Source organism: Oncorhynchus masou, chromosome 10 (genome assembly GCF_036934945.1).
Source record: "Oncorhynchus masou masou isolate Uvic2021 chromosome 10, UVic_Omas_1.1, whole genome shotgun sequence".
In the NCBI taxonomy this organism is placed as follows: Eukaryota; Metazoa; Chordata; class Actinopteri; order Salmoniformes; family Salmonidae; genus Oncorhynchus; species Oncorhynchus masou.
In genome coordinates this window covers 28,612,728-28,638,694 of record NC_088221.1, presented here as the reverse complement: position 1 = coordinate 28,638,694, position 25,967 = coordinate 28,612,728, and the positions used below count along the sequence as shown (strand labels likewise).

At 43.1% G+C, this 25,967-nt stretch overlaps 1 protein-coding gene across 1 annotated transcript in view; it reads right to left on the bottom strand.

Annotated features, from left to right (window-relative positions):
• Positions 1-1,568: 1,568 nt before the first annotated feature.
• Positions 1,569-25,967, bottom strand: part of LOC135547472 (exportin-4-like) — a 56,792-nt gene continuing 32,393 nt past the window's right edge. The window contains 11 exon segments of the mRNA XM_064976513.1: positions 1,569-3,154; positions 3,282-3,374; positions 3,481-3,729; positions 3,851-3,972; positions 5,300-5,480; positions 5,637-5,930; positions 10,227-10,401; positions 10,585-10,754; positions 14,362-14,521; positions 16,171-16,348; positions 21,182-21,327. Of these exon segments, the coding sequence (XP_064832585.1) occupies positions 2,957-3,154; positions 3,282-3,374; positions 3,481-3,729; positions 3,851-3,972; positions 5,300-5,480; positions 5,637-5,930; positions 10,227-10,401; positions 10,585-10,754; positions 14,362-14,521; positions 16,171-16,348; positions 21,182-21,327 (1,966 nt within the window). The 3' untranslated portion in view covers positions 1,569-2,956.

The window sequence follows — 25,967 nt, the reverse complement described above, 5'->3', positions numbered from 1 at the left end:
ATGACTAGAATTGCATGAAATGTTAAGCATTTTTCCACCCTTACTCGTCTGTCCATTGTGGTCTGTGAACCAACAACCTTCTGGCCCACAGCGCTATCAAAATTCCTGCGTTGCCATGTAATGCTTACAGGATGAAGAGATTCTAAAGCTTCATAAGGCTCTGGTCTGTCCAAGAAGTGAGGAAAAATGGTAGGCATTTTCTCAATTCACTTAATTATTGTTTAATATATAGGGGAAGGTCACTTCAGAGTTCAGGGAGGATTAGGTTAAATATATTTTGCTGAAGGGAGGGGCCATACGTTTTCATTTCAGGGAGGTCCGATTTTTTTCCATGTAACAATTATAAATAACTTTCACTTTAAAGGAGTAGTTCTCTATTTTACAACTTGATGTTCGATGGTCCCTCCCCCTGAGAAACTGTAATCCATGGTTCAGTTATCTTTAAACAGCCACTACAAACTAAAGCTAACATTAGCCACCACCTGCTAACAATCAATGGAAGTGATAATGTTCAAATCACTGAAAATCTATTCAATCAAACTCTGTATTTGGTTTGATGTTACTTAAGGTGATTTGGAGACTTTAACAAAAACTAGCTTGTGTTGTGGTGGCTAAAGTTAGCTGAAGTTTGTAGTGGCTGTTTAAAGAACTGAACAATGGATTATGGTTTATCCTGGCCCATAGACTACTTTCAGGGTGAGGAACCATCTAACATCGTTTTAAAATCGCGAACTACACCTTTAACACGTGCAGATGGGAATGGTACTGATGATTGTCAGTGTGCTTTTAAAACATGTTTGGTATACTACTTATACTTTTCACATTATAACCATATTAGAAAACCCAATGCATTTCAGGGGCCATATACTTTAATGGGGAAAACTCTGGTCATCACTAGTCTGTTGGAAGATGGAAATGCCATTTAAACTATAAAACATGCAGACTGGTCTGGAATGGTGTGCTTGTATACAGCTTATATTTTTTTTGTATAAAGCTACATAAGTATTTGGATTCACCACTTGTGTTGAACTGTTAAGGTACAAACTCCAAACCAACTTTGACATGTATAAAACTAACAACTTGCATTGCTTGTCAAAAGATTTGATTCCATTATTGAACTATAACTTTCAAATTAGCATAGAAGCTCCAGACTTCTAAAGGCTAAATTTGTATTCACCATTGACTGTTCTGAAGCATTTCAGCTACAAAGACCACCAATGTTCACATGTGCAGACTGGCTCATCTTAATGGCTTCACAGGTTTTTTACCATTCCTACTTCAAACTAAAACGCGTGTTGTATCCCCATTCATTTCAATGGCAGAATGCAAGCTTTAACATTCTAAACCTAAATCACTGCCACAAATGATTGAGTGCTCAAACTAAAACATTTTGAAAGCTTAAAAACGTATGGTTTTAGTACTCTCTAGCCTACTATAACCACCTTAAAGTAGGTCACTATAACAAACAGCCTACAAAAACTCTATTCCTACCATTTCACAACCATAAACACTTCAACACTAGCAAGCACACCACGTTTACTTCAGTGAATGTCATTTTCTGAAAATAATTTCTAAATTTCAACTATTTTTATTTCAGAGATATTGAAAGCACTTTTGGGTTTTATGTTGACAAGAATGATCAAAACTGGATGTGGAACTTGTTTGCATATTCTGTAGAACAGGACATTGAGATAGAAAAAAAACTTTATACAGAAGAGGAAAAACAACTCCATATTTTATATAATAAGTTTATGTACACTTTTACATTTCAATACAATTCAGTCAGGCATTCCAAAAGAACCAGGGTAGTGGTCTAAACAGAGGGAGGGCAGTGAGTCCACCTCAAATGCCATGGTTACAACAAGTGGCTCTGTTCCTTTTTTGGTTTGTTATTGCTTCCATTCAGTGTGTTTTGAAATGGAGATAGTGGCTGTGACATAGAAAAATATAACTAGAGAGAAGATTGCTAAACTTCAGGGGCCCAAACTTCCTAAGGCCTCCAATTTTCTGGATATCGGCTGTGGGCAGTCAGGACTGAGACAAAAGGGTGGCATAGAATAAAATTACAATCTAGAACAATAAAGAAATCAAAATCCAAAGTTTTCAAACTTGCCCCCTTTTTCTTCAAGTGATCATAACCATAAAAATTCAGCTCCACTGCCATCTTATAAAAACTTTGCAGTCATTGTTTTAAAATTTCCCCCACTTTTTGGGAAAACATATATACACACTTGATGAGGACGAAGTGAATCGTTTTTTGTCATCGGCCCTCCAGTTAACAGGTTCAGCAACCTGAAGGTGGTGGGATCTAGCCTCTCGTGGTCATGGAGATGTGTGTGTGTGTGTGTGTGCTTCCACTGTGTTTTTGGTGTGTGTGACAGGCACAGTTGTTGCTGTAAGACACCTCTCAGCTTGGCCACACAGACACACTGGAGTCGACACACGACACAAACAAGAAAACCAAGGCACTCTGGGAGGGGAGAGAGGGTATGGGCATGGGGAGAGATGGAGGGGCATAGCGTTCTCAGAACAGATTGGCCCCTCCTCCTGTGTTCATCCCAACCCTCCCACTGGCAAACGTAAACAATGATTGGATGATGGGACAGAGGGGTACAGCGGGCAAGTTCATCCCTCTCTGACCCCCCCACCACCAAATCGTAATCCCCGAAGCCACTGTACGTTTGTGCTTGGGGCCTTTGAGGAAAAAGGAGGGGTTAGGGGGAGGAGCGGGTGTGAACCTGCCCAAACCACACCCTAGTCCAGTCCACACCACAGCTCCCGTCAGTGTCTCAACCTCACCTATTTTTTTTCCACACAGTCTAACAGTGCAGCTCATCAGCTCAGTCTGTCTGTCTGTCTTCTCAATGGTTTGGCTTGGTCAGATGTGGTCAAGGTAGGTAGGTAGATCTGTGAGCGGGTTGGATATAGAGGGGCTAGGAGGGAGGGGAGCTAATAGTTATTTGACACAAAGTAGCCCCCCTACATTGGACACAAACTCCTCCAGACTCTTGAGGAAGGCCACCTTCTGCTTGCGGTCCATGCTGGGCGGCGTGCTGCTGGCCGTCAGCTTGTTGAAGGCGTCGGCCAGTCTCTGGTAGATGACGGCGTCTCGCTGGGTGGCGAGCAGAGACTCTACCAGCTCCTGGTACTCCGCCTGGAGAGAGAATAGGAAATTACATCATCATATGAAGCCGACAGGAGGTACAACGTCCAGATCACCAGAGCCAATAAAAAGAATGAGATAGATGTGTGCAGGAAGTTTAAAAACAAAGGATACTCACTTGATGCAGGCACACTAGTGTATAGAGAGCTTCTCCCGCTGCCACTGTGATCTCTGTGTTGTGTTTCTGCAGTACCAGCATGTCAAACACCAACTGGAGAGGGAGAGATTTTCCATTACAAAACATTTCCTCTTTTTGAGTATAATGGAATGAAGTAGACCTTGTAGTTAGGAGGAAAACCCAGGAGGGGGTGTCTCACCTTGAGGAAGTGGCGTGTGGCGATGAAGAGGGGCGTGTCTTTCTCCTGGGTCTTGGCACACTGCTCGGCCAGAGGAGACAGAGCCTCCAGACACAGCTGGCTGACCTCTGAACTCATGGATGTCATGCCCAGCTCTAGGGAGTACATGAGACTCTTAAACAGCTCCTCTGGTAACTGGGGGATCTTCTCAGGGAAGATCTCACAGATGAACGTGATAAGCTTGTAATACTGGTTACACAGAGACGGGAACTGAAAACACAGACAAACCAGTTTAACAATAGTTTGTAGTACAGTGACAATGTACATCAGTGATTACTTCGAGGAAGGAAGAAGCATTGTTTAACAATTGAGACTGGGCCCTGGGTCTTACCTTGAGTAGGTCCTGAGACATGAGAGGCAGAATAATGTTGACTCCAAACAGAACTACGTCTGCAGCTGACACCGACCGACCTGCCGCTCCCGAACCCTGCTCCTGCCCCCGGAAAACCTCATCTGTTCCACCATCAACACACACACAAACCAGAGGATTCTGTAAGTTGACTATAGCTCAGCCTTCAACACCATAGTACCCGCCAAGCTCATCAAGCTCAGGACCTGAAATCCACCCTATGCAACTGGGTCCTGGACTTCCTGATGGGCCGCCCCCCAGGTGCTGAAGGTAGGAAACAACACCTCCACTTCACTTATCCTCAACACAGGCCCGACAAGGGTGCGTGCTCAGCCCCCTTCTGTACTCCCTGTTCACTCTTGACTGCGTGGCCACACACGCCTCCAACTCAAATCATCAAGTTTGCAGAAGACACAACAGTAGTACGCCTGATTACCAACAATGACGAGACGGCCTACAGGGAGGCAGAGTAGTGCCAGGAAAACAACCTCTCCTCAATGTCAAAACAAAGGAGCTGATCGTGGACTTTAAGAAAAAGCAGCGTGAGCACATCCATATAAACATCGACAGGACCGCAGTGGAAGTTCCTCAGTGTATACGTCACTGACAATCTGAAATGGTCCACCCACAGACAATGTGGTGAAGAAGGTGCAACAGTGCCTACGGCTTAGCCACTAAGACCCTCAGAAACTTTTGCAGATGCACAATTGAGAGCATCCTGTTGGGCTGTATCACCACCTGGTATTTGCACTTATCCTACAACCGCAGGGCTCTCCAGAGGGTGGTGCGGTTTGCCCACCGCATCACCGGAGGCACACTGCCTGCTCTCCAGGACACCTACAGGGAGGCCAAAAAGATCATCAAGGACAACAACCACCTGAGACACGGCTTATTTATCCCGCTAACATCCAGAAGGCGAAGTCAGTACAGGTGCATCAAAGCTGGGACTGAGAGACTGAAAAACACCTATCAAGGCCATCAGACTGTTAAATAGCCACCACTAGCCGGCTACCACCCGGTTGGTTACTCAGTTCTGCACCTTAGAGGCTGCTGCTCTATGTACTTATAATCACTGGCCACTTTAATAATGGAACACTAGTCACTTTAATGTTTACATACTGCTTTACTCATCTCATATGGATATATTGTATTTAGTCAATGCCACTTCAACATTGCTTGTCCTAATTTATATATTTCTTAATTCCATTATTTTACTTTTAGATGTGTGTATTGTTAGATATTACTGCACTGCCTAAGAGCTAGAAACACAGGCATTTCGCAACACCCGTAATAACATCTGCTAAATATGTGTATGTGATCAATAAAATTTGATAAGTATTGAAAACTAACTAGGAACTGAAAGTATCATACATAAATGCAGACTAATGTCATTGGGGATGGTGGAGATGTACAAACACCCACCGTCCACACCTGTGTCTGAGAAGTCAATGAACTCCTTAGAGAGCAGGTTGGTGAGCAGCTCCATGATGAGCAGCAGGTCCTGGTACTGGTCCTCCTCAGCAGCCACATCAGCCCTCTTCCTGCCCAGGTTGTTCTTAGAGTAGACCTGTAGCAGCGTCAGGCACACCTCGTACAGCTTCATAGACTTAGACTGGGGGTCAGAGAGGGAGAAGAGGTGTCTGTTAACTCTTTCCAGTGGAAGCCCCGTATCCGATTACATTACTCTACACATAATACAAGTGTAGGGATTTGTAATTCTAAGTGTGTTGTTATTATTAAAGTGATTAAGTGTTTTTGCTATCTTCACCTCTCCAAGGTAGCAGATCTGTTTGTGGGCGACCTCCACGAACACCTCAATGATGAGGTTGATCGTCTCGGGCGTGTTGCGGTACACCTCCATCAGGCCGATGCAACTGGACAGGAAGTCCATGAGGAAGCTGAAGAGAGACGCCACGTTGTCGATCTGCGTTGCCTCGGCGATGCCACATAGAGCCTCCAGGGTGGCAACGATCTCCCGCTTCACACTCTCCTCCTGACAAATCTGAGGAAAGTTCTCCTGGTTGATCAGGTTGAGGAAGCGCTGCTGGAGGGGGTGCAGCACCTGGAGGAAGAGGAAGGGAGGGAGAGAGGTGATCAATCAACATTTGTAACAAAGTGCTTTACAGTAACCTGGCCAAAGATTAGCTGCAGGCTATTTTCATTCCCACTTCTTCTTGAATGGTCTACTGTACTGTACACACTAGTCACAGCAGCTGGAAGGCAAGACAGCTGCCACCTCATTCATAGATCTCTACTAATGGCTTTGGAGTCGTCTTGCATTACTATAGAATGGCCTTCAAGATCATTATGAGGATCATTATCAAACACAGACTCTCGGGAGGTCTAATGGTTTTGGCTAAATCATTTGGCTTCGCCGTATGTTACTACTGAAGTCTATAGGGAGAGTGGTTAAATAGAATCACCATAGTAGGGAAAATACATTTAATCGCACAACTTGTTATCAACTAAAGTCTATGGGAAAGAGAGTCTATATAGAGGAAATCTGAAGGGAAATGACACTTGAGAGCTTTAAGTTATAGCTCTGGGTCCTTGGAAAGGCGTGTGTGTGCAAGTTAGTTCCATTCAGGGATTCAGAGTGTAGGGGTGTGACATTTAAACGAATTTGGGATCTGTAACACTTAGAAGAAATAAATAATGATTTGCCACAGATAGTCGTTAATAGTCGTAAAAATGGAAGAGAGTGAGACAGGGAAGCGACAGCTGCGAAGATCTGTATGGCAGTACTTTGAGAAGTTAAATGAGAAGGTGATGAAATGCAAACTCTGCAAGGTAGAATTGAGCTACAGCAGCAGTACAGGTGCAATGCTGAAAGAGGCACTGTGAGAGCCAAACCATTTCTGTCAGAAGTGCGATTATGGGCGGATCATCAACTAGATTCAGCCGAGGGCCAATTTTTTCTTGAGCGGATGGTCAGGGGGCCAGAACATACAGTTGAAGTCTGGAGTTCACATACACTTAGGTTGGAGTCATTAACTTGTTTTTCAATTTTCAACCACTCCACAAATTTCTTGTTAATAACCTCTTGATGCTCTGGGGACGCTATTTCATTTTTGGATGAAAAACGTTCCCGTTTTAAACAAGATATTTTGTCACAAAAAGATGCTCGACTATGCATATAATTGATAGCTTTCGAAAGAAAACACTCTGACGTGTCCAGAACTACCAAGATATTTTCTGTGCGTGCCCTAGAACGTGAGCTTCAGGCAAAACCAAGATGAGACGGCATCCAGGAAATGAGCAGGATTTGAGGCTCTGTTTTCCATTGTCTCCTTATATGGCTGTGAATGCGAGAGGAGTAAGTCTGCCCTTTCTGTCGTTTCCCCAAGGTGTCTGCAGCATTGTGACGTATTTGTAGGCAGATCATTGGAAGATTGACCATAAGAGACCACATTTACCAGGTGTCCGCCCGGTGTCCTGCGCCGAAATTGGTGCGCAAAAGTCAGCTGCAAGTATTTTTCCATGGGATTCAGAGAGGAAAGCAAGCTTCCACGAACGATATATCAATGAAGAGATATGTGAAAAAACACCTTGAGGATTGATTCCAAACAACGTTTGCCATGTTTCGGTCGATATTATGGAGTTAATTCGGAAAAAGTTTGACGACGTAGGTGACTGAATTTTCGGTTCGTTTCGGTAGCCAGATGCGATGTACAAAACGGAACGATTTCTCCTACACACAGACGCTTTCAGGAAAAACTGCGCATTTGGTATGTAACTGAGAGTCTCCTCATTGAAAACATCCGAAGCTCTTCAAAGGTAAATGATTTTATTTATTTGGTTATCTGGTTTTTGTGAAAATGTTGCGTGCTAAATGCTACTCAAAATGCTAAGCTAGCTTTGCATACTCTTACACAAATTAGTCAATTTCTATGGTTCAAAAGCATATTTTGAAAATCTGAGATGACAGTGTTGTTAAGAAAAGGCTAAGCTTGAGAGCAGACGCATTATTTTCATTTTATTTGCGATTTTCAGAAATCGTTAACGTTGCGTTATGCTAATGAGCCTGAGGCTTTAGTCACGATCCCGGATCCGGGATGGGGAGTTTCAAGAGGTTTTAACAAACTATAGTTTTTGCAAGTCAGTTTGGACATCTAATTTGTGCATGACACAAGTCATTTATCCAACAACTGTTTACAGACATATTATTTAACTTATAATTCACTCTATCACAATTCCAATGGGTCAGAAGTCAACATACAGTAAGTTGACTGTGTCTTTAAACAGCTTGGAAAATTATGTCATGGCTTTAGAAGCTTCTGATAGGCTAATTGACATCCCTTGAGTCAATTGGAGGTGTACCTGTGGATGTATTTCAAGGCCTACCTTCAAACTCAGTGCCTGACATCATGGGAAAATCAAAAGAAATCAGTCAAGGCAAGTATGGTTCATCCTTGGGAGCATTTTCCAAACACCTGGAGGGACCACGTTCATCTGTACAAACAATAGTACGCAAATATAAACACCATGGGACCATGCAGCCTTCATACCGCTCAGAAAGGAGACACATTCTGTCTCCTAGAGATGAACTTTCTTTGGTGCGAAAAGTGCAAATCAATCCCAGAACAACAGCAAAGGACCTTGTGAAGATGCTGGAGGAAACAGGTACAAAAGTATCTATATCCACAGTAAAGTCCTATATCGACATAACCTGAAAGGCCGCTCAGCAAGGAAGAAGCCACTGCTCCAAAACCGCCATAAACAAGCCACACTACGGTTTGCAACTGCACATGGGGACAAAGATCGTACTTTTTGGAGAAATGTCCTCTGGTCTGATGAAACAAAAATAGAACTGTTTGGTCATAATGACCATCATTATGTTTGGAGGAGAAAGGGGGAGGTTTGCAAGCCGAAGAACACCATCCCAACCGTGAAGCACAGGGATGGCAGCATCATGTTGTGGGGGTGCTTTACTGCAGGAGGGACTGGTGCACTTCACAAAATAGATAGCATCATGAGGTAGGAAAATTATGTGGATATAATGAAGCAATATCTTAAGACCTCAGTCAGGAAGTTAAAGCTTGGTCGCAAATGGGTCCTCCAAATGGACAATGACCCCAAGCATACTTCCAAAATTGTGGCAAAATTGCTTAAGGACAACAAAGTCAAGGTATTGGAATGGCCATCACAAAGCCCTGATCTCAATCCTATAGAAGATTTGTGGGCAGAACTGAAAAGGTGTCTGCAAGCAAGGAGGCCTACAAACCTGACTCAGTTACACCTGTCAGGAGGAATGGGCCCAAATTCACCCAACTTATTGTGGGAAGCTTGTGGAAGGCTAGCTGAAACGTTTGACCCAAGTTAAACAATTTAAAGGCAATGCTTTCAAATACTAACTGAGTGTATGTAAACTACTGACCCACTGGGAATGTGATGAAAGAAATAAAAGTTGAAATAAATCACTACTATTATTCTGACATTTCACATTCTTAAAATAAAAGTGGTGATCCTAACTGACCTTAGACAGGACATTTTTACTAGGATTAAATGTCAGGAATTGTGAAAAACTGAGTTTAAATGTATTTGGCTAAGGTGTATGTAAATTTCCGACTAACTGTAATTACATATTGACCACAAGAAGCCCAAACAGAGATGAATTTCAAACCTTGCTTACATTTGTATACAATCACATATCTCTTATGTGTGGGAATACTTTGGAACATAATTCCAAAATGTAAAAAAGTTACTTAGACTAAAAACACCAGCAAATCAGCTCTATGTAAAAAAAAGAAAACATTTACGGGCTAAGAAAACATGGGGGGCCAAATGAAACCACCCGCGGGCCAAATTCGTCCCGCGGGCTACCAGTTGGGGAACCTTGCCCTAATGGCATATCTAGAACCAGAATACAAGATGCCATGTGGAAAAACTGACAGCCCTGATGAAGAAATATTACAATTATTGCTCTGCAAGTACAAAGCGTGAGCTCTCAAACACGATACATGGCGTTAACAACAGATTGTTGGACGTCTATGAACACCCTGTCATACATTACTGCAACAATTGATGAGATGTGGGACATTAAGTACGTACTGACAAGATGGAAGGACACAACAGTACCTAAAACATAATTAGTTAATACCATCGTTGCTGACTGGGTGGGTGACAGCAGTAAGGTGAGCATTGTTTGGTAGGGTTTTCAAGAGGTACCATGGACACAAAATCCAAATTGGCAGATTGTAAAAATTCATGAAAACATTTTTGCATTTTTGGTCTTAATTTAAATGTAAAGTTAGGCTTAAGGTTATCAGTATGGTTAGGTTTAAAATCACATTTTAATAAGATACATTTTAGAAATAGGCAGGCTCTGTGTTCTTTGGGGTTCTATAGGATTCCCTACCTCGGTCCAGTATTGCTGCTTGGTGTCTGAGTCCATGTGTGCGAAGCCCCCCAGAACCAGGGCCTTCATCAGGGTCCTTTGTACTGAGCTGGACAGCAGGTCCAGGGGAGGGCTGCGGCTGGCAAACTGCTTTGCTAAGTTCCACCAGTTCTCACACTGCACCACTATGTTGGCCCTGAGAGAGGAGGGATGGAGAAAGGTTTGTTGGCATGTGATAATCATTGGCGAGATACATTTTCTCATCTACTATCACTCCACCACAAGGGGTAGTTGTTTCAAGCACCAACGTTTAGGCTCATTTGCTAACTAGATGTGTGTGTGCATTGTTCAAGTTGGTATACATAAGTCAGTGTCAGACCTCTCCCTCTTCTCCACCAGACAGACCAGTAGCTCCACCGTGTCGTTAGCCAGTTCAGGTTCAGAGCTCCACACAGACAGGTTGTTGATCACTTTCTCCAGCAGGTATCCCACAATCCACTGGGCCCCCTCTGTGTCGGCCCCGAACGCAGTGCTCAGGGGTATACTGATCTGAAGGAGGAATGAAAAGAGTGAGAAAGATAGGTGTGAAATGGTTTGAGGCATAGATGAAAATCACTGCAACACTTGAACAGATCACATCATAAATAGCCATGGCAGCTGATGTCAGTCAACTGGCTGTACAGTCCAGTCCAGTGGTATACTGCACTGCTCCACACCATGCCACGACCCACAGCAAACCCGGTTTTACAAGACACACTTCCAGAGAGTACACTGGTGTTAAGGTGAAATTACACTGGTGGTGTAAACATAACATAACTCTACAAGGAGGCCTTTACAGGGATACTTTAAGAACACTTAAGAGAGCTCTCAGAGCTTAGCTACTGTAGACAGTGATGGAGGACAATCCCTGGCATTTTCACCTCAAGTGTCCAGTGGCCGCCTCCTCATCAGTTAATGTCACAAAGACTATTTATGAAGTCATCTGTCAAATCCATGCCAAGTCCATTACCATGCCAGTGTTATTGTTATATTTAAACTTTGTTTAACTAGGCAAGTCAGTAAAGAACAAATTCTTATTTACAATGACAGCCTAGGAACAATGGGTTAACTGCCTTGTTCAGGGTCAGAATGACAGGCCCTATAACATGGTGCGGCAGGTAGCCTAGTGGTTAGAGCGTTGGGCCAGTAACCGGAAGGTTGCTCGACCTTGTCAGCTTTGGGATTCGATCGAGCAACCTTCCGGTTACTGGCCCAACGCTCTAACCACTAGGCTACCTGCCGCACCATGTTATAGGGCCTTCACACTCAGGAGGGTTGGAGTGAGAAGTGTTATTATGGACGACCACATTAAGACAAATCAGACAGTGGTGTCTGGTGTATGGGGTGTGAACGTTTCAACAAAATTGTGATCTTTAACGTTCAGAGAAAAAAAAAACTAACTGAATATACACTACCGTCCAAAGGTTTGGGGACACTTAGAAATGTCCTTGTTGTTTTAAGAAAAGCTATTTTTTTGTCCATTAAAATAACATCAAATTGATCAGAAACAGTGTAGATGTTAATGTTGTTAATGTTGTAAATGACTATTGTAGCTGGAAACGGCAGATTTTTTATGGAATATCTACATTGGCGTACAGAGGTCATTTATCATTTATCTGTGTTCCAATGCCACGTTGTGTTAGTGAATCAAAGTTTATCATTTGAAAAGGCTAATTGATCATTAGAAAACCATTTTGCAATTATGTTAGCACAGTTGAAAACTGTTGTTCTGATTAAAGAAGCAATAAAACTGGCCTTCTTTAGACTAGTTGAGTATCTGGAGCATCAGCATTTGTGGGTTCGATTACAGGCTCAAAATGGCCAGAAACAAAGAACTTTCTTCCGAAACTCGTCAGACTATTCTTGTTCTGAGAAATGAAGGCGATGAATTGCCAAGAAACTGAAGATCTCGTACAACGCTGTGTACTACTCCCTTCACAGAACAGTGCAAACTGGCTCAAACCAGAATATAAAGAGTGGGAGGCCCCGGTGCACAACTGAGCAAGAGGACAAGTACATTAGAGTGTCTAGTTTGAGAAACAGACGCTTCACAAATCCTCAACTGGCAGCTTCATTAAATAGTACCTGCAAAACACCCATCTCAACATCAACAGTGAAGAGGCAACTCCGGGATGCTGGCCTTCTAGGCAGAGTTGCAAAGAAAAAGCCATATCTCAGACTGGCCAATAAAAATAAACAATTAAGATGGGCAAAAGAACACCGACACTAGATGGAGCAAGATTGGAAAAAAGTGTTATGGACAGACCAATCTAAGTTTGAGGTGTTCGGATCACAAAGAAGAACATTCGTGAGACGCAGAAAAAATGAAAAGATACAGGAGGACTGCTTGACGCCATCTGTCAAGAATGGTGGAGGCAATATGATGGTCTGGGGGTGATTTGGTGGTGGTAAAGTGCGAGATTTGTACAGGGTTAAAGGGATCTTGAAGAAGGAAGACTATCACTCCATTTTGCAACACCATACCCTGTGGACAGCGCTTAATTGGAGCCAATTTCCTCCTACAACAGGACAATGACCCAAAGCACAGCTCCAAACTATGCAATAACTATTTAAGGAAGAAGCAGTCAGCTGGTATTCTGTCTATAAAGGAGTGGCCAGCACAATCACCGGATCTCAACCATATTGAGCTGTTGTGGGAGCAACTTGACCGTATGGTACGTAAGAAGTGCCCATCAAGCCAATCCAACTTGTGGGGGGTGCTTCAGGACGCATGGGGTGAAATCTCTTCAGATTATCTCAACAAATTGTCAAATAGAATTTCAAAGGTCTGCAAGGCTGTAATTGCTGCAAATGGAAGATTATTTGACAAAAGCAAAGTTTGAAGGACAAAATTATTATTAATTAAAAATGATTTATAACCTTGTCAGTCTTGACTATTTCCTAATAATTTTGCACCTCATTTCATGTATGTTTTCATGAAAAACAAAGACATTTCTTAGTGACCCCAAACTTTTTAATGGTAGTGTATATATTTGTTTATTACAAAATGAATATCACAAAACTACCACTAACAGGTACCGATCATCATCATAAAGTGAAAATAAAAATGTTACAAATACCTAATGAAACAATCATGTAACGTTAGGAGGAAAAAGCTACTTTATTTATTTACCTAGGCAAGTCAGTTAAGAACAAATTCTTATTTACAATGACTGCCTACTACACCGGCCAAACCCGGACAACGCTGTGCCAATTGCCCTATGGGACTCCCAATCACGGCCGGTTGAGATAATGCAGGGTGTCTGTAGTGATGCCTCTAGCAATGAGAATTTACCACAAGTTGTAGAAACATTTCAAGGATGATCAATGGAAACAGGATGCACTGGAGCTCAATTTCAAGTCTCATAGCAAAGGGTCTGAATACTTATAAGATGTTTTTAACTTTTTCTAAATTTGCAAACATTTCTAAACCTGTTTTCACTGTCATTAAGGATTGTTTGTAGATTGAGGGGGAAAAAAACTATTTAATCCATTTTAGGACAAGGCTGTAACGTAACAAAATGTGGATAAAGTTAACAGGTCTGAATACTTTCCGAAAGCACTGTATTTATCATCTCATCTGATTACATAGTATCACTGTCTTGACTGCCTAAAACTGAGATAAGGAGCTCGCTAATGTTAGCTAGGGTGATTGAGACTACATAACTTTCTCCCCTTCCGAATCCTACAGTGAATAACAAAAAATCCATTCAAATTATTACTACCTGTTGGCTCTTGGTGTTGTAGCTGGTCTTTCTCATTTAACTTTTTAACATTTAACTTTTTTAATTCCATCTTCCATTGATTAGCCTAGAAATATCCTAATAACTTGCCACTTGGAGGATCTAGCTCTATGACTGAAGCCTTGTGCCGGTTTGATGACTTGTGATTGGACGACAACAAGCTACACGCGCTACACTCCTGAAAAGAACCAGCAGCATAAATAATGTATTCTGTCAGCGGGAAGCGCGATATAGACCATCTGCATTGTGAATTCACATGGAACTGTGTGAATTTGTCTTATTGTTTCAACGGAAAACCGTTTAAAAAAATGGCAGCTTAAACATTAAGATTTTTTTCTCCATTTGTCACATCCCTAGTCTGGTGGTAGTTGTACCTGTCCATAGAGTTTCTCGTCCACCAGTAGGTAAGTCTTAGCCCAGCGTTTGAGGAACCAGACAATGTCCTTCCCCATCTGAGGGCTGAGCAGCTCTGTCAGACTGGCCCTGGTGGCCCTGGACTCTACCTCTGACGTCCTCAACACCGCTGACAACAACCTGAGAGAGGGGACAGGGAGAGTGAAGGAATGATAGAGGTTAAAGAGAAAGAAATGGCAAAAGAGAGAAGGAAAAAAGGAGAGTGTGATAGCAAGGGAAGTGAGAGGAGGAAAAAGAGGTGGATGAATTGTAATAAGAAGCCAAGGCCAGGATGAGCAAGAGGAGGGAAGGGGAAGAACAAAAGAAAGAGGTAGGGATTTAGTCTGTTCATTTCAGTAATGACCACGTTGACCCACACACACACACACACACGTGACAAAGTCCAGAGAGATAGAGGGCTTAGTGCAGCTTAGTGTTCTGTATGTAAGAGATGGGCCTCAGTACGTGCCCACGCAGCATGACAGTGCACTGTTTCACATTGTTTGCAAAAACAAAAGCCCATTGACATTAACAGAGCCGGGGTCGCACAGTGTTATTAGGAAATCTGATGCCCGGCCTCTTGCCTTTCCATTCCTCTGTGCCCCCTCGCCCCCACAAAGAACAATCCAGAGCCCACTATCACGACCCCCACCACCTCAAATTCCCTATATGATTGCCCATGTACCCCCGACACCAAAAGCACGCGTGCAGACACGCACACACTAGTCTTAGCAGCACCTGGCCATGCCTTAAATTAATGTTGGGGAGTGGTGGTCTGGGGCTGGTGCTGCTCTAAGGCTGGCTCGGCCTCTACACCATCATGTGTGTGTCCAAGATCCTGTGTGTGTGTGTGTGTGTGTGTGTGAGTGGCTAGCATGGCTCGGTCTGTACCAGGGCATTCCCCCTCTGTGGCGCTGGCACCACACCCCCAGGGGGCCACTCCCAAAAGGGTGTGGCCACACCCACGGGTGGCTCATTGGCCCTGCACTGTACGTAATATTCCCCCTACCATTGTACTGTACTGGTGGTGCGAGGAACCAATACCTAGATCTGTTGCCGCTTAAAAAAGCCTTCTGTTGGCTTCAATGGACAGTTTCTGTGCCAGATGGCTTGTGTAGTGATATGTGGACCTTTGTGCCCCGTCTGGAAAATACTATAAGGGAAAGGCTGCTGCCATGCCACGGGACAGTAGGTTTTTACAAGGCACACTCCGGACAGACAGCGCACTGGTGTGAACGTGACAGAGCACTACAACCAGTTAACAAGTACACAACTTAGAGCTCAGCTTCTGTAGACAGTGGGGGGAGCTGTTCATTAGATCACTGACTGAGACAATGAGGGGAGACTGTCCAAGCTGTTCATTAGATCACTGACAGACAATGAGGGGAGACTGTCCAAGCTGTTCATTAGATCAGTGACTGAGACAGTGATGGGAGACTGTCCAAGCTGTTCATTAGATCACTGACTGAGACAGTGATGGGAGACTGTCCAAGCTGTTCATTAGATCACTGACTGAGACAGTGATGGGAGACTGTCCAAGCTGTTCATTAGATCACTGACTGAGACAGTGATGGGAGACTGTCCAAGCTGTTCATTAGATCACTGACTGAGACAGTGCGTTTTTGACCCATTAGTTGATGGATTTATAGCGGAGATGAGCAACTCTGGTCCACTGACGAGGGCCTGAGTGTCTGTTGGTTTTAGTCATTCCTTTCAAACCAGCCATCCAATTTAGATCTGGGAATTTGATACGAAACTAGGTGTTTGCAATTAAGTAGTCCCTCTCTTACCTGATGACAGAGTCTGTCCTGTTGCATCCTGGGATAGAGGAGGCCTTCTCTCCAGGGGAGCCCAGTATCTGCAAGGTGGTGTTGATGTCTACCTCAGTAGAGTGGTTGATAGAATACTCCATCACCTCAGCCGGGATCAGAGGAGTCTCACCCTGAGGGTCATCTGCCAGCAGGTAGCCTGGAACACACACACAAATCACTTGCATTCACAATTACAACTAGGACCAGCCAGAAACAATCCATTATGGAGGCACTGAATAAGAAAACGTTGTCAAACAGAGCAAACATCAAACTCTGAGCACACTAAGAGAGAACCAACTAGGGGTGCAAATTGAGTTATGCACTGAAGGGGAATTCTGTAGCCAATGGGAATGCTAAAATGTACTATACAGCAAAGCAGTTGGTTCGTGGAGGGCCAGGCCACCAGTTGTGCAACATTCCTGCCATGCACTAATACACAAGCGCAGTGTGCCTCCCAGTCTAAATTTAGTCCCCAAAAACAACTTAGGAGATCTAAGGACATAGTTGATGCCCCCCAGAGTGCAGTTAGGTTTCATTTTATGCTAATGGTCAATAAAACGGACTGAATGCTAAAAAGATATGTTACACAATAAATCCATTCTTTAAAACAACAAGGGACCACTGATGGAAATGAGCATGTAAACAACACTAGGTTCTGTTTTAGGACCACTACACACACACACCCTCCCTCTTGAATGTCATCCGGGAAAATAATGTCAACTTTCACTATGTGGACGACACACAGCTGTACATTTGGATGAAACATGGTGAAGCCCCAATATTCCCTACCCTGGATCCCTGTGTTTCAGACATAAGGATGGAGCGGGAGGTAGCCTAGTGTCTAGAGCGTTGGGCCAGTAACCAAAAGGTTGCTCGATCGAATCCCCGAGCTGACAAGGTAAAAATAATCTGTCTGCCCATGAACAAGGCAGTGCACACTGTTCCTAGGCTGTCATTGTAAATCATTGTAAATAATCATTTGTTCTTAACTGACTTGCCTAGTGAAATAAAGGTTTAAAAAACATTTTTAAAAAATAAAGTGGTTGGAGGCAATTTTTCTCTCGTTTAAACTTTGACAAAACAGAGAAGTTAGTTCTAGGCCCCAAAAAATAATGAAATCTGCTGTTGGAGCTGACAAAAATGCAGAACTAAAAACAGATAAAGCACTTGGTTCACTCCAGACCTGACTGCCCTCAACCAGCACAAAAACATCCTGTGGCGGACTGCACTGGCATCGAATAGTCCCCGCGATATGCAACTTTTCAGGGAAGTCAGGAACCAATACACGCAGTCAGTCAGGAAAGCAAAGGCTAGCTTTTTAGAATAGAAATTTGCATCCTGTAGCACTAATTCCAAAAAGTTTTGGGACACAAAAGTCCAAGGAGAATAAGAGCACCTCCACCCAGTTGCCCACTGCATTGAAGCTAGGTAACATTGTCACCACTGATAAATCCACGATAATTGAGAATTTCAATAAGCACTTCTCTACGGCTGGCCATGCGTTCCTCCTGGCTACCCCAACCAACAGTGCCGCACCCCCCGCAGCTACTTGCCCAAGCCTCCCTAGCTTCTCCTTCACCCAAATCCCGAAAGCAGATGTTCTGAAAGAGCTGCAAAACCTGGACCGTACAAATCAGCTGGGCTGGACAATCTGGACCGTCTCTTTCTAAAATTATCCACCGTCATTGTTGCAACTCCTATTACCAGTCTGTTCAACCTCTCTTTCGTATCGTCTGAGATCCCTAAAGATTGGAAAGCTGCCGTGGTCATCCCCCTCTTCAAAGGGGGTGACACTCTAGACCCAAACTGTTACAGACCTATATCCATCCTGCCTTGCCTTTCTAAAGTTTTCGAAAGCCAAGTTAATAAACAGATCACTGACCATTTCGAAATTCACCGTACCTTCTCCGTTGTGCTATCCGGTTTCCGAGCTGGTCACGGGTGCACCTCAGCCACGCGCAAGGTACTAAACGATATCATAACCGCCATCGATAAAAGACAATACTGTGCAGCCGTATTCAACAACCTGGCCAAGGCTTTCGACTCTGTCAATCCCCGCATTCTTATCGGCAGACTCAACAGCCTTGGTTTCTCAAATGGTTGCCTCGCCTGGTTCACCAACTACTTCTCAGGCAGAGTTCAGTGTGTCAAATCGGAGGGCCTGTTGTCCGGACCTCCGCAGTCTCGATGGGGGTACTACAGGGTTCAATTCTCGGGCCGACTCTTTTCTCTGTATATATCAACTATGTCGCTCTTGCTGCGAGTGATTCCCTCTAGTAATCGAGTAATCCACCTCTACGCAGACAACACCATTCTGTATACATCTGGCCCTTCTTTGGACACTGTGTTAACAAACCTCCAAACGAGCTTCAATGCCATACAACAATCCTTCCGTGGCCTCCAACTGCTCTTAAAACGCTAGTAAAACTAAATGCATGCTTTTCAACCGTTCGCTGCCCGCACCCGCCCGCCCGACGAGCATCACAACTCTGGACGGTTCTGAATTAGAATATGTGGAAAACTACAAATACCTAGGTGCCTGGCTAGACTGTAAACTCTCCCTCCAGACTCATATTAAACATCTCCAATCCAAAATTAAATCTAGAATCAGCTTCCTATTTCACAACAAAGCCTCCTTCACTCACGCCGCCAAACATACCCTCGTAAAACTGACTCTCCTACCGATCCTCGACTTCAGCGATGTCATTTACAAAATAGCCTCCAACACCCTACTCAGAAAACTGGATTCAGTCTATCACAGTGACATCCGTTTCGTCATCAAAGCCCCATATACCAACCACCACTGCGACCTGTATGCTCTAGTCGGCAGGCCCTCGCTACATATTCGTTGCCATACCCACTGGCTCCAGGTCATCTATAAGTCTTTGCTAGGTAAAGCTCCGCCTTATCTCAGCTCACTGGTCACGATAACACCCACCCGTAGCACGCGCTCCAGCAGGTATCTCTCACTGGTCATCCCCAAAGCCAATACCTCCTTCGGCCGCCTTTCCTTCCAGTTCTCTGCTGCCAATGACTGGAACGGATTGCAACAATTGCGGAAACTGGAGACTTATATTTCCCACACTAACTTTAAACATCAGCTATCTGAGCATCGAACCGATCGCTGCAGCTGTACATAGCCCATCTGTAAATAGCACATTCAATATACCTACCTCATCCCCATAGTTTTTATGTACTTTTCTGCTTTTTTGCACACCAGTATTTCTACTTGCACATCTATCACTCCAGTGTTAATTTGCTAAATTGTAATTACTTTGCTACTATGGCCAATTTATTGCCTTACCTCCTCACGCCATTTGCACACTGTATATAGACTCTTTTTTTCTATTGTGTTATTGACCGTAGGCTTGTTTATTCCATGTAACTCTGTGCTGTTGTTTGTTGCATTGCTTTGCTTTATCTTGGCCAGGTCGCAGTGTGTGAAATAAATAAGGTGAAATAAAAAAATAATACTCGATGGTGTCGTCTCAAATAAAACTGAAGGACCTCGGCGTTCATCGGGACCCTGATCTCTCTCTTGACGAACATATCAAGAATATTGCAAAAAATCTGAAACATTTTGTCCCAAAATTATGCAGAAAAGCTTTTGTCACTTCTAGATTAGACTAGGGCAATACTCCTAACTAATCTCCGATTTGGTCCTGTCGTACGTACCTATGCGTTTGCTACAGTCACAAGACGCAGGCCTCCTTATTGTCCTTTTCTAAGCAAGCAGCTGGAGGCAGGGCTTTCTCCTATAGAGCTCCATTTTTATGGAATGGTCTGCCTATCCATGTGAGAGATGCAGACTGTCTAAACTTTTAAGTCTTTACTGATGACTCGTCACTTCAATAGGTCCTATGGTTGAGTGTAGTCGAGCCCTGGGGTGTGAAGGTGAATGGCAAGGCACTGGGGAGTGACAAACCACCCTTGCTGTCTCTTCCTTGTTGGCTCCCCTCACTCCACTTGGATCTGCCTCTGACCCTTTTACGTGGGCTGACTCACTAGTGCTCTTCCATACTGTCCTTAGGAGGGGTGTGTAACTTTAGTCACACATTGGATCTTCCCGTCCGGTTTTGTGCCCCCTCGGGCTTGTGTGGTGGAGGAGAACTTCGTAGGCTATACTCAGCCTTGTCTCAGGGTAGTAAGTTCGTGGTCTGTTGATATCCGTCTAGTGGTGTGGGGACTGTGCTTTGGCAAAGTGGGTGGGGTTATGTCCTGCCTGGTTGGCACTGTCCAGGGGTTTCGTGGGACGGGGACACAGTGACCTGACCCCACCCGTCTCAGCCTCCATTATCTATGCTGCAATATCTCTCTCTCACCCAGAGGACCTGGGCCCTATCACCATGCCTCAGGACTACCTAGCCTGATGACTCCTTGCTGTCCCCAGTCCACCTGGTCGTGCTGCTGCTCCAGTTTCAACTGTCCTGCCTGCGGCTATGGAACCCTGACCTGTTCACCGGACGTGCTACCTTATCTTGGACCTGCTGTTTTCGACATGCTCTCTTTCTACCGCACCTGCTGTCTCTAACTCTGAATGCTCAGCTATGAAAAGTCAACTGACATTTATTCCTGAGGTGCTGACCTGTTGCACCCTCTACAACCACTGTGATTTTATTTGACCCTGCTGGTCATCTATGAACGTTTGAAAATCTTGAAGAACAATCTGTCCTTAATGCATGTATTATTATAATCTCCACCCGGCACAGCCAGAAGAGGACAGGCAACCCCTCAGAGCCTGGTTCCACTCTAGGTTCCTGCCTTTCTAGGGAGTTTGTCCTAGCCTCCATGCTTCTACATCTGCATTGCTTGGAGTTCTAGGCTGGGGTTCTGTATAGCACTGTGACATCTGCTGATGTAAAAAAGGCTTTATAAATACATTAGTGATTGATAGTGCCTTATGTTGGGAATCGTGCATAATAAATAAACAAATAAAATATTTTCTGGAATGGACTATTCTGAGTAAATATGATCACAGTGATCCACTGACCTGAGACCAGTATGAGCCAGTGGATGTCTTCGTAGAGGTCATCCAGGACCTTGCGGTCCACTGATTCAGGGTTAGAGGAGTTCATGAGGTGCTGCTGGGTCCTCTGGAGCTGGCCGTGGAGCCGCGTCACCCGCTCCTCCAACAGACTGACCAACCACACACACACACACACACAGGTCAGACTCATGTTTACAGAGCTAGGGGATAGTCTAATAGCAAGAGGTGTGTGTGGAGTTTTTCAACCAATTTGTGTAGTGGTTGAAAAACGAGTTTTAATGACTCCAACTTAAGAAGTGTTTGTAAACTTTCGACTTCAACTGTACATATACATACATATATGTACCGTTGAAGTCGGAAGTTTACATAGGCTGGAGTCATTAAAACTCGTTTTTCAACCACTTCACAAATTTCTTGTTAACAAACTGTAGTTTTGGCAAGTCGGTAAGGACATCTACTTTGTGCATAACAAGTAATTTTTCCAACAATTGTATGCAGACAGATTATTTCACTTATAATTCACTGTATCACAATTCCAGTGGGTCAGAAGTTAACATACACTAAGTTGACTGTGCCTTTAAACTAGAGGTCAACCGAATATGATTTTTCAACGCCGATACCGATTATTGGAGGACCAAAAAAGCCGATGCCGATTAAATCGTCCGATTTATTTATTTTATTCATTTGTAATAATGACAATTACAACAATATTGAATGAACACTTTTATTTTAACTTAATATAATACATCAATAAAATCAATTTAGCCTCAAGTAAATAATGAAACATGTTCAATTTGGTTTAAATAATGCAAAACCAGTTTTGGAGAAGAAAGTAAAAGTGCAATATGTGCCATGTAAAAAAGCTATTGGATGTTCTTATAGGCACTTTAGTATTGCAAGTGTAACAGTATAGCTTCCGCCCCGCTCCTCGCCCCTACCTGGGCTCGAACCAGGAACACATCGACAACAGCCAACCTCGAAGCATCGTTACCCATTGCTCCACAAAAGCCGCGGAGAAGGGGAACAACTACTTCAAGGTCTCAGAGCGAGTGACGTCACCGATTGAAATGCTATTAGCGCGCACCCCGCTAACTAGCTAGCCATTTCACATCGGTTACACCAGTCTAATCTCGGGAGTTGATAGGCTTGAAGTAATAAACAGCTCAATGCTTGAAGCACAGCAAAGAGCTGCTGGCAAACGCATGAAAGTGCTGTTTGAATGAACGCTTACGTGCCTGCTGCTGCCTACCACCGCTCAGTCAGACTACTCTATCAAATCTTAGACTTAATTATAACATAACACACAAAAATATGAGCCTTAGGTCATTAATATGGTAAAATCCGGAAACGATCATTTCGAAAACGTTTATTCTTTCAGTGAAATACGGAACCGTTATGCATTTTATCTAAGGCGTGGCATCCATGAGTCTAAATATTCCAGTTACATTGCACAACCTTCAATGTTATGTCATAATTACGTACAATTCTGGCAAATTAGTTGCGCCAGACAGCCCAAACTGTTGCATATACTCTGACTCTGCGTGCAATGAACGCAAGAGAAGTGACACAATTTCCATAGTTAATATTGCCTGCTAACATGAATTTCTTTTAACTAAATATGCAGGTTTAAATATATATACTTCTGTGTATTGATTTTAAGAAAGACATTGATGTTTATGTACATTCGTGCAACAATTGTGCTTTTTTTCACAAATATGCTTTTGTTAAATCATCCCCCGTTTGGCAAAGTTGGCTGTCTTTGTTAGGAACAAACAGTTTTCACACAGTTTGCAACGAGCCAGGCAACCAAACTGCCGCACATACACTGACTCTGTTGCACAGAACACAAGAGAAGTGACACAATTTCCCTAGTTAAAAGAAATTAATGTTAGCAGGCAGTATTAACTAAATATGCAGGTTTAAAAATATATACTTATGTATTGATTTTAAGAAAGGTGTTGATGTTTATAGTTAGGTACACATTGGTGCAACAAGTGCTTTTTTCACAAATGTGCTTGTTAAATCACCCGTTTGACGAAGTAGGTTATGATTCAATGACAAATTAACAGACACTGCATCGATTATATGCAACGCAGGACAAGCTAGATAAACTAGTAATATCATCAACCATGTGTAGTTAACATAATCACTAGTTAAGATTGATTGTTTTTAATATGATACATTTAATGCTGGCGAGCACCTTACCTTGCTCCTTGCTGCACTCGAATAACAGGTAGTCAGCCTGCCACGCAGTCTCCTCGTGGAGTGCAATGTAATCGGCCATAATCGGTGTCCAAAAATGCAGATTACCGATTGTTATGAAAACTTGAAGTCGGCCCTAATTAAAATCGGCCATTCCGATTAAATCGGTCGTCCTCTACTTTAAAACAGCTTGGGAAATTCCAGAAAATTATGACATGGCTATAGAAGCTTCTGATAGGCTAATTGACATCATTTGAGTCAATTGGAGGTGTACCTGTGGATGTATTTCAAGGCCGACCTTCAAACTCAGTGCCTCTTTGCTTAACATCAAGGGAAAATCAAAAGAAATCAGCCAAGACCTCAAAAAAAATTGTAGACCTCCACAAGTCTGGTTCATCCTTGGGAGCAATTTCCAAACGCCTGAAGGTACCACGTTCATCTGTACAAACAATAGTACGCAAGTATAAACACCATGTGACCACACAGCCGTCATACCGCTCAGGAAGGAGATTCTGTCTCCTGGAGATGAACACACTTTGTTGCGAAAAGTGCAAATCAATCCCAGAACAACAGCAAAGGACCCTGTGAAGATGCTGGAGGAAACAGGTACAAAAGTATCTATATACACAGTAAAACGAGTCCTATATTGACATAACCTGAAAGGCCACTCAGCAAGGAAGAGGCCGCTGCTTCTGCCATAGAAAAGCCAGACTACGGTTTGCAACTGCACATGGGGACAAAGATGGTACTTTTTGTAGAAATGTCCTCTGGTCTGATGAAACAAAAATACAACTGTTTGGTCATAATGAATGTTTGGAGGAGAAAGGGGATGCTTGCAAGCCGAAGAACACCATCCCAACCATGAAGCACGGGGGTGGCAGCATCATGTTGTGGGGGTGCTTTGCTGCAGGAGGGACTGGTGCACTTCACAAAATACATGGCATCATGAGGGATGAAAATTATGTGGATATATTGAAGCAACATCTCAAGACATCATTCAGGAAGTTAAAGCTTGGTCGCAAATGTGTCTTCCAAAATGGACCATGACCCCAAGCATACTTCCAATGTTGTTGCAAATGGCCTAAAGACAACAAAGTCAAGGTATTGGAGTGGTCATCACAAAGCCCTGACCTAAATCCTATAGAACATTTGTGGGCTGAACTGAAAAAGCATGTGCGAGCAAGGATGCCTACAAACCTGACTCAGTTACACCAGCTGTCAGGAGGAATGGGCCAAAATTCACCCAACTTATTGTGGGAAGCTTGTGGAAGGCTACCCAAAACATTTGACCCAAGTTAACTTCGAGGGTAGGGGGCAGCATTCGGAATTTTGGATGAAAAGCAAGCCCAATTTAAAATGTCTGCTACTTGGGCCCAGAAGATATGATATGCATATAACTGGTAGATTTGTATAGAAAACACTCTAAAGTTCCCAAAACTGTTAAATTAGTGTCTGTGAGTATAACAGAACTGATTTGGCAGGCGAAAACCTGAAAAAAATTCATTCAGGAAGTCGTTTTTTGCTGTTTTGTTTTTGTAGTTTTCTATTCAATGCCATTACAGTATCCATTGACTTAGGACTCAAATTGCAGTTCCTATGCCTTCCACTAGATGTCAACAGTCTTTAGAAATGGTTTCAAGCTTGTATTCTGATAAATGAGGGAGTAAGACCAGTCTGAATGGTGTCCAGTCTGAGTGGACCCTGACACGTCACAGAGCTTTTTCATGCGCAATCCCGAGAGAGAGCCTTTCTTGTTTACTTTTTATATTGACAACGTTATTGTCCGGTTGAAATATTATAGATAATTTAGGCTAAAAACAACCTGAGGCTTGAATATAAACATTGTTTAACATGTTTCTATGAACTTTATGGATATAATTTGGATTTTTGTCTGCCTGCGTTTGAGCCTGTGGATTACTGAAGAAAACGCGACCAAAACGGAGGTTTTTGGATATAAAGAGACTTTATCGAACAAAAGGAACATTTATTGTGTAAATGAATGTCTTCTGAGTGCAACCATATGAAGATCAAAGGTAAGGGATTAATTTTCTCTTTCCGAGTTGTGTAACTCTTCTGCTTGGCTGGTTACTGTTTGTAATGATTTGTCTACTGGGCTATGTTCTCAAATAATCGTGAGGTATGCTTTCGCCGTAATGCATTATTTATTTATTTTTTAATTACATTTTTTATTTTTAAATCTGACACCGTGGTTTGATTCACAAGAAATGAATGTAAAATGTGTTTTTTTCCTGAATTTTTATAATGAGCATTTCTGTATTTGAATTTGGCGCTCTGCAATCTCACTGGATGTTACACTAGCGTCCCACATACCCTAGAGAGGTTAGACAATTTAAAAGCAATGCTACCAAATACTAATTGAGTGCATGTAAACTTCTGACCCACTGGGAATGTGATGAAAGAAATAAAAGCTGAAATAAATCACTCTACTATTATTCTGACATTTCACATTCTTAAAATAAAGTGGTGATCCTAACTGACCTAAAACAGGGAATTTCTATTAGGATTAAAGATCAGGAATTGTGAAAAAATGAGTTTAAATGTATTTAGCTAAGGTGTATGTAAACTT